This window comes from Cajanus cajan, chromosome 10 (genome assembly GCF_000230855.2).
Source record: "Cajanus cajan strain Asha chromosome 10, NIPB_CcT2T_4, whole genome shotgun sequence".
Classification (NCBI taxonomy): Eukaryota; Viridiplantae; Streptophyta; class Magnoliopsida; order Fabales; family Fabaceae; genus Cajanus; species Cajanus cajan.
In genome coordinates, this window is record NC_138526.1 from 33,988,394 (window position 1) to 34,007,531 (window position 19,138).

General features: G+C 32.1%; 1 protein-coding gene and 1 long non-coding RNA gene across 2 annotated transcripts; one reads left to right on the forward strand and one right to left on the reverse strand.

Annotated features, from left to right (window-relative positions):
- Positions 1 to 4,444: 4,444 nt before the first annotated feature.
- On the reverse strand, positions 4,445 to 5,932 carry LOC109811193 (uncharacterized). Its single transcript, XR_002240824.2, has 2 exons — positions 4,865 to 5,932; positions 4,445 to 4,751 (listed from the first exon to the last, which is right to left on the reverse strand). It is a non-coding gene; the product is annotated as an uncharacterized LOC109811193 (long non-coding RNA).
- Positions 5,933 to 14,613: 8,681 nt separating this feature from the next.
- LOC145952448 (uncharacterized) lies at positions 14,614 to 16,626 on the forward strand. The gene is made up of 2 exons (XM_083064812.1): positions 14,614 to 14,703; positions 15,103 to 16,626. Exons 1-2 carry the CDS (start codon positions 14,614 to 14,616, stop codon positions 16,624 to 16,626), a joined length of 1,614 nt encoding a protein of 537 aa, XP_082920938.1.
- Positions 16,627 to 19,138: the final 2,512 nt, after the last annotated feature.

Here is a 19,138-nt window from a genome sequence, read left to right on the forward strand (position 1 = left end):
TATATATTAAGTTGATGTTGTTAAGCTGATTGATGTGCTGATAGTTGTAGCTGTTTACTATTCATATATTTATATATGTATGTTGTTTCTTTTCACTAGCTTACCCTTTGTTGTTTCCATGTGGTTTGGACTACGATGATCATACTATGTATGGGAGCAGAGCAGGGTTAGGTTGGTGTGCTGAGGAGAGTCTGCAGCTGGCAGATGGCGTTTGATTATTTTGTAGTATTTAGCTATTTAGTATAGCGATGCTGGTTGTATTTTGTGCACTCTAACTCTAGCCAGATTTGGACCTTGTATATATATATATATTCTAGACACTATATGTATATACTTGTTCGTTTCTGTGTGGTATTCTGGTGTATTGTGCTGTGTGTAGTGACCAGTCGGGTCATTACATCTAAACTAAACAAGAAAGGTTTAGTAAGAGGACTACTCAAAATTTGTTGGAAAACTCATCTTCTCTATAAAGCCTATCAGAAGGAAAAACAAATTAAAAGTTCTTTCACATCTAAAAAGGTTATTCCACTTCTCGACCTTTACTTATGGATTTTTTTGGTCCAACTATAACTTTGAGTTTAGGAGGTAAAGAGTATGAATTTCTCATTGTAGATGACTATTTTAGATACACATGGTATACTTTCTAGCTCATAAACATGAGTCTTTCAAGGTATTTGAGGTATTCTATAAACAAGTTCAAAATGAAAAAGGTTTTTGTATAACTACTATTAGAATGATCATGAAACTGAATTTGAAAATTCTAATTTTAAACTATTTTGCAAAAGGAATGACATCTTTCACAACTTCTCTTCATCATGAACACCTCAACAAAATGGGGTAGTTGAAAGAAAGAATCACACTTTATAAGAAATGGCTAAGACCCTTCTTTGTGAAAATTCTTTACTAAAACACTTTTTGGCAGAAGCAATTAACACTACTTATTACATTCAAAATAAAATATTAATAAGACCAATATTAAGCAAGTCTCCTTATGAATTATGGAGGGAGAGAAGACCCGACATATCATACTCCCATTCTTATGGATGTGAATGCTATGTCCTAAACCCTAAGGATCAAATAGGAAAGTTTGACTTCAAAGTGGATAAGGATAATATTTTTCTTAGATATTCAAATACTTCAAAGGCATATAGAATCTTTAACTCTAGAACCTCTGTTATTGAAGAATCAATCCATGTTAATTAAGTTTAATGATGCTTTCATGACTGATAGGAAACTATTAGATCTAGAAGAGCAATTTCATATTTGCAAATTGATCTTGAGAAGGAAAATGAGATAAAAGAGCAAAACTATCTAATAAACCAAAGGACAAACAAATCAGGCAAATGAAACATTCAAATCTCATAAAGATTGGAAGTTTGTAAAATATCATCCACAAGGTCAAATCCTAAGAGATAGGGATGAGGGTGCTAGAACAAGGTCTTCTTTCAAAGACAATGTTTCTTATTCTATGTTCTCAAATATAAATCCAAAGATGATAGGGAAGCACTAAAAGACAACAACTAGATTCTAGCTATAGAAGAAGAACTCCATCAGTTTGAAATAAATGATGTTTGGACACTTGTTCCAAATATGGAATATTAGAGTATTATAGGGACTAGATGGGTCTTTAGACATAAGTAAGATGAAAAAGGTAAAATGGTAAGAAATAAAGCTAAATTTGTAGCATAAGGTATAAATTTTAGTGAAACCTTTGCATCTGTTGCTAGGCCTAAAACGATTAGGATTATGTTATCCTTTGCAACTCATAAAGACATCAAACTTTTTCAAATGGATGTAAAGAGAAATTTTCTAAATGGTATTATTGAAGAGGAAGTCTATGTAAGACAACCTCCCTATTTTGAAAATCCTAATTTTAGAGATGACGCTTTCAACCTAAAAAAGGATTTTTATAGTCTAAAACAAGCTTCTAAAGCTTGGTATGAAAGATGAAGAAACTTTCTTTTAAGCAATGGCTTTATAAAAGGTAAAGTTAACACATTCCTTTTTAGAAAAGATCATTTTGACACATATTCTGTTGTAGTATTGAAATTATATTTGGTGCTACTAACGAATCTTTATATGAAAATTTTTCTATATGCTTATGCAAAAGGAGTTTGAAATGAGTATGGTGGGTAAATTCAAGTTCTTTTTAGGACTATAGATCAAACAAACAAATGAAGGAATATTGTTCTAATAAAACATGTGACATCGGGGCATAACTAGGACTAGATTAGTATATTGTTATGTTGAATTATTTTGAAAAATATTAGTTTTATTTCCTTATAATTTCATTGATTATGTTATTTGGTTAAGTTAAAAATATGACACTTTCTATACCTTTTGATTGATTTATGAAAATCATATTATTCAGTTTATTTTATTACTTATGGCTTATGGCATGTGTGGTAGAGAGTGTCACATCTTATAATTTTTTATGCAAAGATTAAGGAACATTTGATTTATTTACACTTAGTATAAATTACTTTATTAATTTATAAGTTTTTACAATATTTCCAATTACTTGATTTCATTTAAACATAATACTCCATTGAAAATAACATTAAGGCTCACTTAAATTAATCTTAATTACTCAATTATACACATCTATACTATTTTTTTTAGACATTTACTCCAATTACTTGATTTAATGAGATACTTCCATTTGATTTTCACATTTTATAGACATTTGTACCTTTTTGTTATATATATATATATATATATATATATATATATATATATATATATATTTTACCACCATTGTATCTTTTAATGGTAAAATAGAAGAAAAGAAATATGTACAAAAATAAATTAATTAGCCACCCTATCAATAATAATTACTCTTTTATTTTGTAATCACCTGGTCTTTAATTTTGTTTAAGATTGTTTTACTATTTTCTAATTATATATTATCTCAAATATTGATTTACATTTTATAACTTTTATTATTTTAATTTTATATTATTTTTAAACAAAATACATAGAGACACAAAGTGTCTTGACCACTAGTAATGGTATAATTAAAAAACTTTACACAAAAATGTTTTAGAATCATAAAAGAATAACGTTATGAAATAAAGCGAAAAAGTTAGAAAAATCAAAGTTTTGGAATAAAGGAAGTAATACATACACATTATTGTCCTTTTCTAAAAAAATAAATAAATTCACATTGATTATTTGATTAATAATAAGCACACATTAATGTTCTTTTTTTAAAAAATAAATGCACATATTGATTATTTGATAAATAGTAAACACACATTGATTGTTTGATTAATAATAAAGAGTTAATCATTTATATACTGTTAGTGTAAAGTTTTTTATACTGACAACCAATCGTATTTTTTAAAATTATTTTATTTTATTTTTATTTGATTAAATAAATAAATGATATAACACTATTAAAATATATAATTAGTTGTCAGTGTAAAAAAAATTTACAGTAACAGCGTATGGGTAATTATAACTCAATAATAAACACGCATTGATAGTTCTTTTAACAAAAAAACAACAAAAGAAAAAGATAATAGAATGAGCAGAACGAATGAAAATTTTAGCAACTGATTAAGCAAAAAGGTCTGGTTGAAGGAAAAAGGTGAACTAAATTGAATTGTGCAACAATAGAATTCAAATGGAAAAACTTGCCCGAGCCAAATAGAACTGACAAAGCCATTACTATACTGAATTGTATTTTTGGTTTAGTGATTTTTTTTTTTCTCAATTCAAATTGGGCTCTAATATTCATTTTTTGAAAGAAATTAAGGGTAAAGTGAGATCATAGAAATCAATTAAAACATAGAGGAAAGACGGTAAAAAGATACATCAGCCTCCATCTCCAAAGCAAACATAAAATCAAAAGTACGTAAATTAATGTTAAGAGATAACTTAAACCTAACTAAATTGTTTGAACTGAACCAAATTGAATTACTTTGTTTAACACTAGTAAATAGAAGAAAGATTGAAAATTAGAAGAACTTTTACCTAATTAAGATACTTCTGTTTTGTTCAGTTTTATAGTTCACAAATAGTTGCGTTCAATTTTCTTTTTTACCAAAATAGTTCAGTTTGGCTTTTTTATCAAAATGGTTCATATTTTATAGTTTAGTGTTTCAGTTCTCAATTCAATTCTAACATTTTTAGCACCCCTAAAAATTTCACTTACGTTGAACAACAAGAACAAACAGTGGTCCATTTTGTTTAGAACTCACATACAAAGATTTGGCACTGTTAGTAATGTATTCTCTAATTGAATATCGTATTCTTGTAAGTAGTTTATTGAGAATGATAAAATAATAATAGTTATCAAGGGTAAAATGTTAATTGTTATTTGAAGTGGCAACAACAAGCGTGGAATTATATTTGTCCTTTTTACTTATATCATTAATATATGGTCGATCGACCTTCAAAATTAATCATTGATAGGTAGAACTATATAAATGCTAACAAGTTCATGGAGTAAATCTACTATGAAAGTTCTAACTTTAGAACTGATATACAGCAAGCATTTTGGAAAGATTTCTGAAATAGCGAAACCACTTTCATTATTTTGTTGTTTTATTCACTGTCTTGCAATTCACACACAATTTAACATTTGTAATGGCAATTGCATTCGTCGATTGAATCACATATTCCCTTTGCTGAGTTCCCATGAAAATACTGGCACTCAAAGTCACAATTAACACCTTTTGAAGTACAACGAGTGTCATGAAACATGGTTTGACAATCTTTTGCCTTCAGCAATTGAATTTGATTTCCTGCAACACAAGATATATCAAATTATTTAGACATTAGTCAAAGAACCAAAATTGTAGAGCACATCTTACTATTTAAAACCAAATATCTTTGATTTGTGGGAGGCAATGCATACCAAAACTAATGGAAAGAACGAGTAGGAGAACAGAAAAATAATAGAGGATTTTCATATCCTTAGTTTTGGGAAACACTTCTCCAAGTTTTCAATAGTGAGATGGAGGCAAAGGGTGGTGCTTCAACTACTATATATATATGCTGGCTATTAGAAATTAGGGTTAATATGTTTAGTATATATAAATGACTAATTTTTTACTTTCGTTTCTATATATTTTAATCTTTGTTTTTTTTTGTTTTTTTTTTTTTTTTATCTTTTTAATATTTATAAACATTATTTTTTATCTTTGTAAAATGAGGAAAAAGTTTTCTTAATTTTTGTTCTTTTAAAATTTAAAGTTACTATTTTTGGTCCTTAACGATCATTTGAAGTAGGGATGACGATGGGTAGGGTCTACATAAGGTCTTATAGTACTCATCCTCATACCCATGTTTAAAAATAATAATTGTACTCGGTCTCATACCCAGTGTTTTAAAAATCGGATCGAACGGCCGGTCAGACCGGTTGAACCGGGAACCAGTAGTCTAGCCGGTCCGAATCTTAAGTTAGATCAGTTATGTAGTCGATCCGTTTCAAACCGGATTGAACCGGTCAATTTTCTAGTTCAACCAGTGAACCGGTGAGTCAAACCGGTTCAACCACACTTTTTTTTTTTAATTTTTTTAAGGAACCATAAACCACAAAAATAATAATGAAAATTGAATCTCTTAATAGAAGAGCAAAGAGTCATATTAAATATAATAATGACTACTTGTTCTAATATATTTGTTTGTAATATATACAACTTAAATAACTTTTATAATATATTATTAATTTTAAATTATATATTTAATAATATAATATCTATGTAAATATTACATATATTATTTTGTGATATCAATTGCAAGCATATTATATATGTACATATTATTTTTATTTTTAATTTGTATTAATATATAGTTTAACATGTAATTTTTTTTATGTATTTTTTACAAAATAAAAATAAAAATAAATTTAAATAAGATAGAAAAATTGAAATTTAAAATAAGATATGAATTTATTAAAATTTATAAGTATAAAATATATTTAACATGAATATTTTTTTAAAAAAAATAATAAAAATCGAGTCATGCGGTTTAATTAGTGACGCACCGGATTAACCTTTAACTCACTGACCCAGTACCTTAACCGGTTTGATGACCGGTCTGGTTTTTAAAACTATGCTCATACCTGTGCGGGTGACAATTTTAATCTCCATCTTCATACTCGTTGGGTACCTGTGTATCCATATACCCACACCTGCAACCCACATTTTCCTTATGTATAAAGTAAATAAATCAATGTAGAAATAATATTTCACACAAGCAAAGATAATGTTAATTTGTCAGGTATTTAATATTACAAAAATTTAACATAGTAATTCTTATAAATAAAAAATACAAAACATTTATTACTTACAAATAAACTTTTAAAAAAATTTAACATAATAAAAGTTGTAATTAAACTTCCAATATCATGATTATGTATTAACAATATTCTCCAAGACATGTGAAAAAGATTGTATAAAAATTAGTTAGATTAAAATTATAGATTAAATTATATACTATAAATTTCAAAAAATAAATATGTACACATTTGACCTCATTATTAGAATCAACTTTTTTTTTTTTTGCAAATGTTTGTCTTTCAAATCTATATATTGTTTTATTCTAGTAATATCAATAGAAATTATGTGACAAAAAAATGAATGATTAGACAATTTAAATTAATAATTAAATCAACAATTAAAAAAATAAAACTTTTATCAAATAAACAAGGTTTAATTATTTATTACCTTGTTTGTCTTTCAATCAACTTTGTGCATGCATAAATACATCCAGAGTAAATTCATGGAATTTAGAACAATGAGGACTCAAAAATCTTCCTCTTGTATTAAATACAAATTTTGATGTTGGGATTGGGATTACTAAAATATCCTCAGTAATTTTTTTTATTACAATATTGGATATTTGATCCCAATTGTTTTTCACCATCCAATAAGAATGTAAAAAGTAGCACTTTTAGGAAAAACTTTTTCTTCCAAGTAGAACTCTATTTCAAACTTTGTTTATTTTTCAATTGTATTATTCACAAATGAGTCATAATCACTAAAAAAATTTATTAATATTTAGATTATCTAAGTTTGACTCATTGGGGTTTGCTTGTAAAATTGAACTTTCCATTATTTTCTTAGCTTCGATTTAATACTCTTTAAACAATGAGTAACATAATTTTTTTGATATTATTAATTTCAATTAAAGATGAACTACCATAAAGTTTAGAAAAAAAAGTACTCCAACAACTTTAACTTGTATCTAAAATAATAATAATATATTAATATAAATAAGTATTTACACATCCTACATGAAGATATTTTTATGAGTGCCTATAGGATTCATATCCATTTTGTCATCCCTAATTTAAAGGTAAATAAATAATATTTGTTTTAAAATATAATTTTTTTAGAAAATTCACACATTAATATAATATCACTAATAATTACAAATAACATCTAAAATGATTGCATAATCTTTTAATAAATAAAAAAGATTTGTTTTTGACACCAAAACAAAAAGATTTTAAAAATGACTGGATAATAGTAGGAACTAATTTAGAAAGAATGTGTAATTTTTTTTTTGGACGTTAATAAGTGTGTGTTATCAATGATTTTTTACTTTTTCATTTTTTATATAATAAATTACTTTGCAATAAAATTTTTATAATTTGTATTTTCTTAATTACTGGCATCGTAACACTTGTTAATCTTGAATATAAACATTAATAATACACTCTTATTTTCCGTCATCGATAAATTTGAAAAACGTTAATAACACACTATTATCTGAAATGTCAAATGAGTTCAAGCAAGCTCTCTACCAAAAAGTCTTTTAATATAACTATTTTTATTAAAAGTATATTGTTAAGGGTTCAGTCCCTTATTCTCTCATCATCTATATAGAGAAGACCTTTTTTGAGAGAGACAAAAATTGTTTTAGTTATTTTTACATCTCAAAGAGAATTACATTCCAACTGTTAGTGAACAAGAAAAAAAAAAGAAAAAAAAAAAGAAAAGAAAAGATAGACACGTTAAATAATTTTAAGACTGAATTTCACTTTTAATCTCTTTAAAGTGCACATATCATTTTGTTCCCACATTAATTATTTGATTTTGTTCTATACATTTAAAAAATAACGGGAAGTTTTAATCTCAACACTAACCCATCTTCAAAGTTGTGTTACATAAAGATTTGATGTGATATTAATTATTTATTTTTGACTAATTAAATTATTTAATATAAAATTTTGAATACTTAATTAATTAATAATTGGTAATTTATGAAATACATTAACAAAATATTGAATAATTTTATATTAAATAATTTGACCTGTAAAAAAATATGTCACGTTAAATGCTTATGAGGCACAAATCGTCCAATTTTGCAAAATTTCTCTATCTGAAATTGCAATGTCATCACATATTTAAAACTCGGATGGTTCATCCTTCGTAACTCGTGAGACTAAAATTGCCATTTTATCAAACGTGTCAAGTCAAATATTGCTAAAATACTAAATTAAAGGATGAAAAGTGATATTAACCTTAATTTAAATCTCACTCTTGAAGTTTAGTCAAAATTTGATTTGTCTTTATGTTTATATAAAATAATAGGTTCTTAGTCCCTGAAGGTTAGTCAAAATTGGTTTTAGTCTGCCTGTTATATAATATATATATATATATATATATATATATATATATATATATATATATATATATATATATATATATGAGTTAATTATTCCTACACTGCTAGTATAAAGTTTTTGGTTCTTGAAGATTAATCAAAATTAATTTTAGTCGAAAGTCGTAGTTTTTGAAAATATAGTGAAGTTGGTCATTGATGCCATATAGCATCTACGTCACATGTGGCTGACGTATGGCAACCATGAGGTATTCGTTAACCTCAATATCAAACAATGAAGTTAGGGTGAGAACCAATTTTTATATATACAAAGACCAAATCCATCAATTTAAAAGTAAATGGACTGAGATTAAAATTGGAAAAATAAACCTAAACCATTTTCACTTTTTTTTATTCTTTAATCTAATGTTATGTAATCATTAATTTATATAATAACTGTTTTTATAATGACTTAATCACTACCTATTAAAAAGACTAACTTTAGTGTGAGCAACCATAATAGGTGGTCCATATGGAAAAAAATAAATTTCATTCTTAATTTTCGACTATTACACCGTATAAATGTATAAAATATTATCATAGTTTCTTTTTAATATATTATTATTTCTCATCATATTCATTACTTCTGATACTAATACCTTTTTTTTTCTTCCTCCCTTCCACCCTCTTCATCATTATTGTTCCTCTTTCTCCAACTCTCTTCAGCTTCTTCCCCTTCCCCTTCCCATTTGTGTCCCCACCCCTCCATGTTTTGAATAGCCAAAAAGGTTACAAATGTGAGGTTATGTTTGCGAAAATAATAATTATTTCAATGTTATTATTGGTATATTAATTGTTTTGATATTATTGATATTAAAAATATTTCTTTATTATTTGTCAACATGCTAATTCTTTTTTTTTATTATTATATAAAGAGAGTGGGTCATAAAAAAGAGAATATTATTTATTTTTAAATTTTCCTTCATATTCTCTATTTTTTTTTGGTATTATTTGTGAAACTCTAGGGTGTTTAACATCGAGGGCATGAGTTTGAACATGTCACTTTGTAAATCTTAGAGAGAAAATCGATTATTGGATAGCATCAAAGGTCGACTAAAAATTTGCTTTCAGGACAATGATTTTTTGCTATGTCACAATATTCTCTTTCATTCTCCTCTACTAATATTTTCTAACAATTCAAAAGTAAAATTGTTATCTCTTTTGATTGTATTGTTCATTTAATCATAATAAAAATATTGAAAATACATACACTATCAAATGCTTAAACGCATGCAACTAATGTGTATAAATAATGTACAAAATGAAAGTGTAAAATTGTTGTTACTTTAGAGGTTGTTTTGTTATTATTAAGTATAAAATAGAATAAAAAACAATGCTTATGAAATGAAATAATTTGTTAAAAGAAAATACTGACATGATGGATCAATTAAAAAAAATTACATTAAGAACTAGAAGATTATTTTATATCAAGACAATAACACAAGGCTTTTAAGCTTAGATTGAATGATTTAAAACAACACATAAGCAATGGTATGAGAAGTTCAATAAATACTCTTTGTTCTTGTGTGTATGTAAAAATGATTTATTCTAATTGTGATATCATACAATGATATGTTGTTATTTGACATCTAATTAAAAGTGGTGATCAAAATTAAAGATTTTTTAAGTTCTATATTTGAGACTAAAGACTTGGGAGAAACTTATGTGATTTTGGGTATTAAAATATGAAAAATTGAAAATGGTTTCTCTCTAGATCAAGCTTATTATATTTAAAAATTTATTAAAGAAATTTCAATGGTTTTAATGTTGTATGTGAAAGAGCATCATATGAATCTATCATTCATCTTAAAAATGATGGAATATCATTGGAAGGGGAACCAATATTTCTTAATCTGAATATACAAAAATAATTGGTAATGTTATGTACCTCATAAATTATTCTATAATTGATAATATTGCATATGTTTTAAGTATATTGAGTAGGTACACTCATAATCTAAATGATGATTATTAGAAAGTGTTTTTACGTCTTTTAAAAGTATCTATAGGTACTATGACTTGGAGTTTATTAACTTTCTATCTGTCTCAAAAGGGTTTTGTAATGGAAATTAGAGTTCAGAAAATGATGAGGTAACTGAGTATATACTCACTTTAAGATCTGGTATCATTTCTTAGAAATCAATAAAACAAACATGTATTACATGATTTACAATGGAATTGGAATTGCTAATGCTTGAAAGTGCAAGTGAATTATAAGCATAATATTTAAAAAGGCCTAATGGCTAATATATTATGGGGAGATCTATATCTCTTGTATCCTTTCATTGGGATTAATAAGTTGCAATTGTTGTGACTAATGGTGCTTATATATAATGATAAGAGAAGACACTAAGACATGGTGTTGTCATAATTTTAATTAAAAAATGTGGTATCTCACACAAGTATGTAAAAGGTGAGAAAAATCGTGTAGATCCTTTTGTAAAAGGATTACCTAAGAAAATTTTCTAGGATATGTTGTGGGGGATGATCTTAAAGCCATGAGTAGAGGAAAGTATGATGAACATCCAATTAGTGATCAAACGAAGCCATATGAATCTTATACACTACATGGGAGGTTGAGCTATGAGCTCTTAATAGATACATAACCTTGATATGGGTGGTGTTATAGAGATGCACTTGAAGTATCTACCTATGTGAGTGTGAAGGCACAATCTACGTTCTATGAAAAAATTTGGCTATCTTTCTAGAGCATACTTATGAGTAACCTAAGATGAATATACATCTAAATGCCTAAAATTGTAAAACTCTAATCATGGAGTTATCATATTTTTAAAGGTAAAAGTGTGTGTTGTAGGGTCTCATCTTAAATCCATTAGGTTCAAGAATAATTCACTTTTTGGACATAAGGTGTTGCCTCATTACATTATGTGTTAATTCAATTCTATGGATATTAACATTTAAGCACAAGAACATTTCCTTGCCTAGAATTTGTTGCTAATTATTTCAATATTACCATTGACATATAAATTTGTACTAGTAGGGTTATTCGGCCACCTGGCTCTGTCACTCGGCCACTTGATAGCCGACACCCAATCGGCACCCGAGTGGCCGAACCAGATGGCCGATTAGCCACCATGTAACACCCAATTTTCAAAAAGGTTATTATTATTATTATTATTATTATTATTATTATTATTATTATTATTAGATGGTATTTGGTCATAATTATTTTAATAATTATAGAGGAATATTATTTTGTACGTTTTAAATAATTATTATTTTGGACAATTATTTTGTACGTATTAAATAAGTATTTTTATTAGCATTTTTAAATAAATATTTATATGTTTTAAGAGAAGGTTGATTTTATATGATATTTTGTTATTGAAATTATATTATTATATTTAGGGTCAGAAATATATTATTATTATAGAGAAAAAATATTTTATAATATACATGTATTTATTTTATTTAATTATTTTGAGGAAAATTAGAAGTGGGTTAGAAGAGAAGGAAAATGGGTTGGGTTGACCCAGTCCAATGGATTAATTTTAAGAAAGGAGTCAGGTGGTGTTAACCCTATCTGCCTCATTTGCGTTCTGAAGGGTTAGGGAAAAAAAAGAGGAGAAACAAAGAGCTCTAAGTAAGAGTACTCAGGAACGATCTTAGATCACACCAAGACCATTCATCTTCTGCTCATCCAGGTACGGGGGAGATGGGTTTCTTCATATGTGAATATAGGGGTGTTCGGGTAGTGAGGGCAATCCCTAAGTCCCTCTAGGAACTCTATTTTAAATTCTGAACGATTATCTGTGCAATCGATGTTCTAAATTCTTAATTCATTTGGAAGAACTTATTTCTTGAATTGTCTTTGAATTCCATTGGGGCTTTCTTGTTAATTCTTCATCCTTAAATTGATGACTTGAATTTTATGTGTTAAGAAGAGTTTAGATTTTTTTTTGTAAAACCAATGGAAACCAATTTTTGAGGCTTGAGATGTGTATGGATTGATTTGGAACGTATGAAGAATATAAATGGAGTTAAACTGAACCAACGGGGTGTAGAAGTAGTGAAAATTGGTAAAAACCTTGTTGGAACTCGTAAAACGCAGGTTTAATTGCACAGAGGGGAGTCTGGGCAGAGATTTGGGCGCTCAGCGCCAGTTTTGGGCGTCGGGCATCGGGACCCCGACATACGTTTGTAATTTTGGGATATCTTTCTGTGTAGTTATCCAAATCGAGTGCCGTTTGTTTTGTTAGAAACTAGAAATCTGGGGCTACCATTTAGATACAAGAATCGTGTAAAAATATTAATATTTGATCAAGTTATGTGAGTTGCAATTTGAGCCTTCCAATCTGTGTGCGAACCACAACATCAATTTTTGTGAGCCCTGAATGGTAACCTAAACGACTTTATTAGGATTTGTGTTCTTCATGAAAGTTGTAGATATTGATGTTAGGATTATAATGGAGTTGGGATCACTTAGAAAGGATATGTATATCTCGAGTTATGGTTAAATTATTAACTGAATGTCATAGATATTGTGATGTGTGTGAAGAATTATGTGAAATTTGTGGTCTATGATGTTGATAACTTAATGATAGGTACCTAGCATGTGGGGATGATATTGCATGGATTGTTATTGACATGTGATGATGTTATATAATGGAGATGCATTAATTATGAGTTACGTGGGATGCATGAGTTGCATGAGACTTATGAGTTGCATGTGGTGCTTGAGAAGCCAGACGTGACTATATTGCATTGGACCCTGAGCCCAGAGAGGGGTTGAGACAGGGGGGACCATGACGGGAGGCATTCCATGCGTGGGCCGTTGGGTGTTTAACTGCGCAGCTCACTGGCCACAGAGGGTTTAACGGTGGGTGGATTGCCTTTGCACGGGCCGCTGGGTGTTTAACCGTGCAACATACCGGCCCTGGGAGGGTGTGAGAACGGTATGCCCACATTGGCAACAACTAAGGGAATTGACGAGGTACGCCCATTGTGCGGAGTGCCAAGTTGAGACTCTTAGGAGAGGAGATGTGTATGAGCATATAGTGAGCATGTGTATGAAAGCTTGTATGATTGAAAAAAAAATGATGTTTGGTAATTATATGAGATGTATTTGTTGTTTATAGTTAATGATGATATTTTGGTGCACGGTGTGGGGTGGGAATTGGGTAGCTCTATGTTCATATATGATGTTATCTATCTCTCACCGTCCTGTTTTTATGTGGTTTTCTTTTAGGTGAAGATGAAGGCACTCATAGTGTTGAGTTCTAAAGGGAAAGGGTTCTGCTCTGATAGGATGTGACATTGGGGCATGAATTTAGGATGCTTTAGTTATGAATTGTTATTTGTCGTTTGAGGAGACTTATTTTTAGGAGTTTTATATTCACCTTATATTTGTAAATTCTGGATCCCTTTCATTTTTCTTTAGAGACCTTGATAATTTTCTTTTAAGAGTAAAACTTTATTATTATTATTATTATTATTATTTCTATTTATTTCAAGACTTGTGAACCTATGAGTTTTTATTAAAATATGTGGACCCTTCTTGATGTTATATTTATTGAATTATTCTTATTGTTGTTACTTATCTATTATGGGGTAGAAGGGTGTCACACACCACATGATCCATAGATCCAGATCTCCACTAATGAAGAGTTAAGGACTCCCCCTAATTAGGGATTAAGAGTTAATCATACCAATAAGCCGATTAGAGGCGCATTACCTAATCCGGTAATCCTGTTGCAGGGCCCATGGGAATCCGGGCCCATAAATGTCAGTATAAATAGCTCATGTCACAAGGTAACGTCACTGTTCATTAATTACTATCGATACTTGTGCTTTGTCCTGACTTGAGCGTCGGAGTGCCTTTTGCAGGTACCTCCCCCCTCACCGGAATATTCGATTGGAACTCTCATTCGGCCCACCAAATACGAGAAGATTACTAGTGTGCCCTTCAGACAGGTACATTTTGGCGCCCACTGTGGGGCCGAACCGAGAAAGACTTGAAGACTTAACAAGGCTATGACGAAGACAAGGAGAATGAACATGGAAAATCACCAAACCGAGGAAGAGCACGTTCAAGTTGAGGATGAAACTGATCTCACCGAGACCGTGCGCTTGCTCAAGCAGGAGATGGCTGCAATGAAATAGCAGCGGGAGAAGGATGCAAAAGAACTTTCGGCTTTGAGAGCCGAAAATGAGGCGTTAAAGAGTCAAGACTCCTCATGGAAACCTACCCAGCCTACTAACACTCAAACACACGGATCTTACCAATCCCATGATATCCATACCTCGGCTATTCATGCCTCCGCTGCGGCACCACAAAAATTTCAATCGGCCCTGCCTACAGTTGGACGTCCCACCGATGTAGCAACAGTGGGATCACACCGGCATCCTTTTACACCCTCTATCATGCAGTTGCCTTTAATGGATAACTAGAAATCACTGCCGATTGATAAATATGATGGTACTTCGGATCCTGACGAACATCTTGATGTTTTTCTCACGCAGGTAACCTTGAGCACCACGGATGATGCGGCCTTGTGTCGGATTTTTCCGACATCTCTCAAAGGCAGGGCGTTGAGTTGGTTCACTCGGCTACCTCCTAACTCAATCGACTCGTTAAACACTTTGTCATCACAGTTCATCATCCAGTTCGCAACGAGCCGTCCCCACAGCTTGACCTCACTATCATTGGTAAGCCTTCGGCAAGACAAGAAGGAGTCTCTTCGGTCCTTCATGGATCGGTTTAACAAAGCTGCGCTGGAAATCCGAGACCTCAATCCGGCCGTAGCACTCCATCACCTCACAACGGCATTGAAGCCGGGGCCATTCGTCAATAGCATTTGCAAAAAACCTCCTTCGGACATGAACGACTTACGAAGGAGAGCCGACAAGTATATGCAAATGCAAGAGTTAGCCGAATACCGCAATCAAGCTCGTGCCGAATCAGTGAGCAAGGCCGAAAAGCCAACGGAACAACCATTCAGAGGGAAAGCCAAAGAAATAACACTGCGAGACCGACCCACTCGTGGGCCGAGATACTCTCACTACACCCCCCTGAATGCCAGCATGGCAGCGGTGATAGAGCAAGCCCTCGCGGCTGAAGTGCTAGCGGTTCCGAAGCGAGCTTCTACCCCACGTGCCGATACCAGCAAAACTTGCAGGTACCACCGCAACCGTGGACATTCTACCGAAGAGTGTGCTGCCCTTAGGGATAAAATTGAAGATTTGATCAAGCAGGGACAGCTTCATAACTTCGTCGATCGGTCAGGATCATCTCGGCCTCGGTCAACATATCAACCTCGCCACCAGGATCGACATAGACATGATAATTCTGAGAGGACTCGGCGTGACCGAAGCAGGTCTCGTGATAGGAAGGACGACCCATCGGCTGCGCATAGGAGGGTTATTAATACAATCGCAGGAGGATTCGCCGGAGGAGGTTCAACTTCCTCAGCTCAAAAGAGACACTTGCGTGCTATTCGCTCGGTTCACGTCGTTGATAGGCAGCCCTCCCGAAGATTACCAACCATAATCTTCACTGATGCTGACTTTCAAGGCATTGACCCCGTGCAGGACGATCCAATGGTGATCAGCGTAGAAATTCACAATTGCATAGTCAAGAAAACGTTGGTTGACCAGGGCAGCTCGGCGGATATTTTATACTGGAATACCTTCAAACAATTAGGTATTTCCGAGACGGAGTTGATCCCTTACGATGACCCCTTGGTTGGATTCTCAAGAGAACGGGTAAGCACCAAGGGATATATTAAGTTATTCACTCGTTTTTGTTTTGACGAACAAGAAAGTAGAGAAATTCAGGTGAAATACATTGTGGTGCATGCCAACACGTCTTATAATATCCTCCTCGGTCGGCCATCATTAAACATGCTGGGGGCAATTGTCTCGACACCGCACTTAGCAATGAAGTTCCCATCCGACAAAGGGAAGATCCTTACAATCCACGCCGATCAGAAAGCTGCTCGGGAATGCTATTTTGCAAGTCTGCGCGTATCTCCCGTCGAAGAATAGCGACAAAAATCCAAACGGGTTCATGCTATAACTCCTTCGGCATCTGACGCATTGGTCGATTGGGATCTTGATCCAAGAATGAACAATGAAGAACGTGTCGAACCGGTTGACAAGAAAGTCCACTTACAGCTCGGTGCACTTCCCACACAAGTTACATACATCGGCGCAGATATGTCCAAGGAAGACTGTTCAGTCTTAGGCCTTGTGATCAGTCGGAACAAGGACCTTTTTGCGTGGACTCCATCCGACATGCCTGGCATAGACCCGAGTGTTATGTGTCACAAATTGTTAATATGTGCTGAAGCACGACCGGTTGCTCAGCATAAAAGAAAAATGGGAACCGATCGAAAATTAGCAGTGGAAGTTGAAGTGGCAAAGTTACTTAAGGCTAGATTCATCCGGGAAGTTCAATACACTACGTGGTTGGCAAATGTAGTCATGGTTAAAAAACCAAACGGCAAATGGAGAATGTGCACTGACTACACTAATCTCAACAAGGCATGCCCGAAAGATGCTTACCCACTCCCAAATATTGATCGGTTGGTTGACGGTGCATCGGGTCATAAGATCCTCTCCTTCCTGAATGCTTATTCGGGATATAATCAAATCCGATTGCATCCTCATGATGAAGAAAAGATGGCTTTCATCACTGACACGACTAATTATTGTTATCGTGTGATGCCCTTTGGTTTAAAGAACGCAGGAGCAACTTATCAGCGGTTGATGAATAAGATTTTCCGACACCAGCTCGGCAGGAATATGGAGGTATATGTTGACGATATGGTTGTCAAGTCCGAAGGCATCGCCCGACACATCGATGACCTCACCGAGGTATTCCAACAACTCCGCAAATTTGGCATGCGGCTCAATCCAGAAAAATGCGTGTTCGGCGTATCTGGTGGAAAGTTTCTTGGTTTCTGTTGAGCTTAGAGGAGCTGAAGACTTTAAGAGTTTTGATGATCACAACAACTTGGAGACAACAAGTGTACAACAACAACATTGAACACAAAAACAAAGTCAAGGAAGAGTCAAGAAAAATACCTTGAAGTATAACTATGTAATAGAGCTTAGGAAGCAAATTGTTATAAATGAATTGTTATATTTGTGTCTGTGTGTGCTTTGTGCATTGAGCAAATCTTGTCTAGAATCAAGTAGGGAGTAGATGATGATGAGTTAAACATTGGAAAATTATTTTGAGACTTAAAATGAATTTTTAAGAACTGACTCAAAATAATCGATTATTGTTAAATATAATCGATTATTTCAGCAAGTGGGCTAAGTGGAATGCCTTGCTGTAATAATCGATTATTTGCCAAAATAATCGATTATTTCAGGAACAACTCTCTGGAATAATCGATTATCCAGCTAAATAATCGATTAAATTGTTCTTGATTGATTTCCAGAAATCTGAAGAACAAAATAATCGATCATTCTTTAAAATAATCGATTATCTGGGTTTGAATTTTTATAAATAGTTTGAACTCTTTTGAAACTTCATAACATTGAGTAAAAACTGATAATCAACTGGTAAAAACGTTTTAGAGAGTCTGTGTGACATCTTGGAGAGTTTTCTTTGTGAAATCCAAGAGAAAAACGTTTGTGAAAAGCTTGTGAGGAAATCATCATCATCATCATACTCTTGAAAGAGGAAGACAAAGATTTGTTCAAGAATTCTAGGTGAATTCGTTTCATTTTATTCTTTGTGAAAAATCTTGAGAAGGGTTTCTCAAGTGGTGAAGTTTCTTGTAGTGGGTTCTACAAGGGTTACTTTCTTGGGGTCAAGAAAGTGGTTATCTTTTTGTAGTGAAGTATATGCATGTGTGTGTGCTTGTAAACCTTCTTGCTAAAAGATAGTGGATCAAATCTTAATCAGGTGGTGATTAAGGACTGGATGTAGGTCACATGTGGAGTGGCTGAACCAGTATAAAAGACTTGTGCAATAATCTTCTTCAACCTTATCTCTTATTTTATAATTTCTTGGTTGTGCTTTAAAGAAGATAAAACTTGATTAACATGTGTATGTGAATTTTGATGGTTTAAATCTATAATTGGATATTATATTTGAACCTCATTGTCTTGTAATCAAGTTGCACATTGCATTCATATCATTGTAACAAGTCTTTAAGAGTGCTTCATTTGAAAATTCTGTCATAGGAAAGTTTTGATTGAATTTAAGATCCAGAAACTCTGATAAATTTTTTAAAGGGTCATTGAATCCAATTCACCCCCCCTCTTGGATTGGGCCATTCTTTTCTAACAGTTTCATGCTTACGGCGAGGGGCATTGAAGCCAACCCCGACAAGTGTCAGGCAATCATCGATATGAGAAGTCCCCAAAAGCTCAAGGAGGTTCAAAAATTGGCCGGACGGCTCACATCTCTTTCAAGATTTTTACCATGTCTCGCAGAGATTGCAAAGCCTATTATCGGTTTGTTAAAGAAGGTCAAGAAGTTTGACTGGAACGTTGATTGTGAAGAGGCCTTCAAGGGGTTGAAACAACGTCTCGGCTCCCC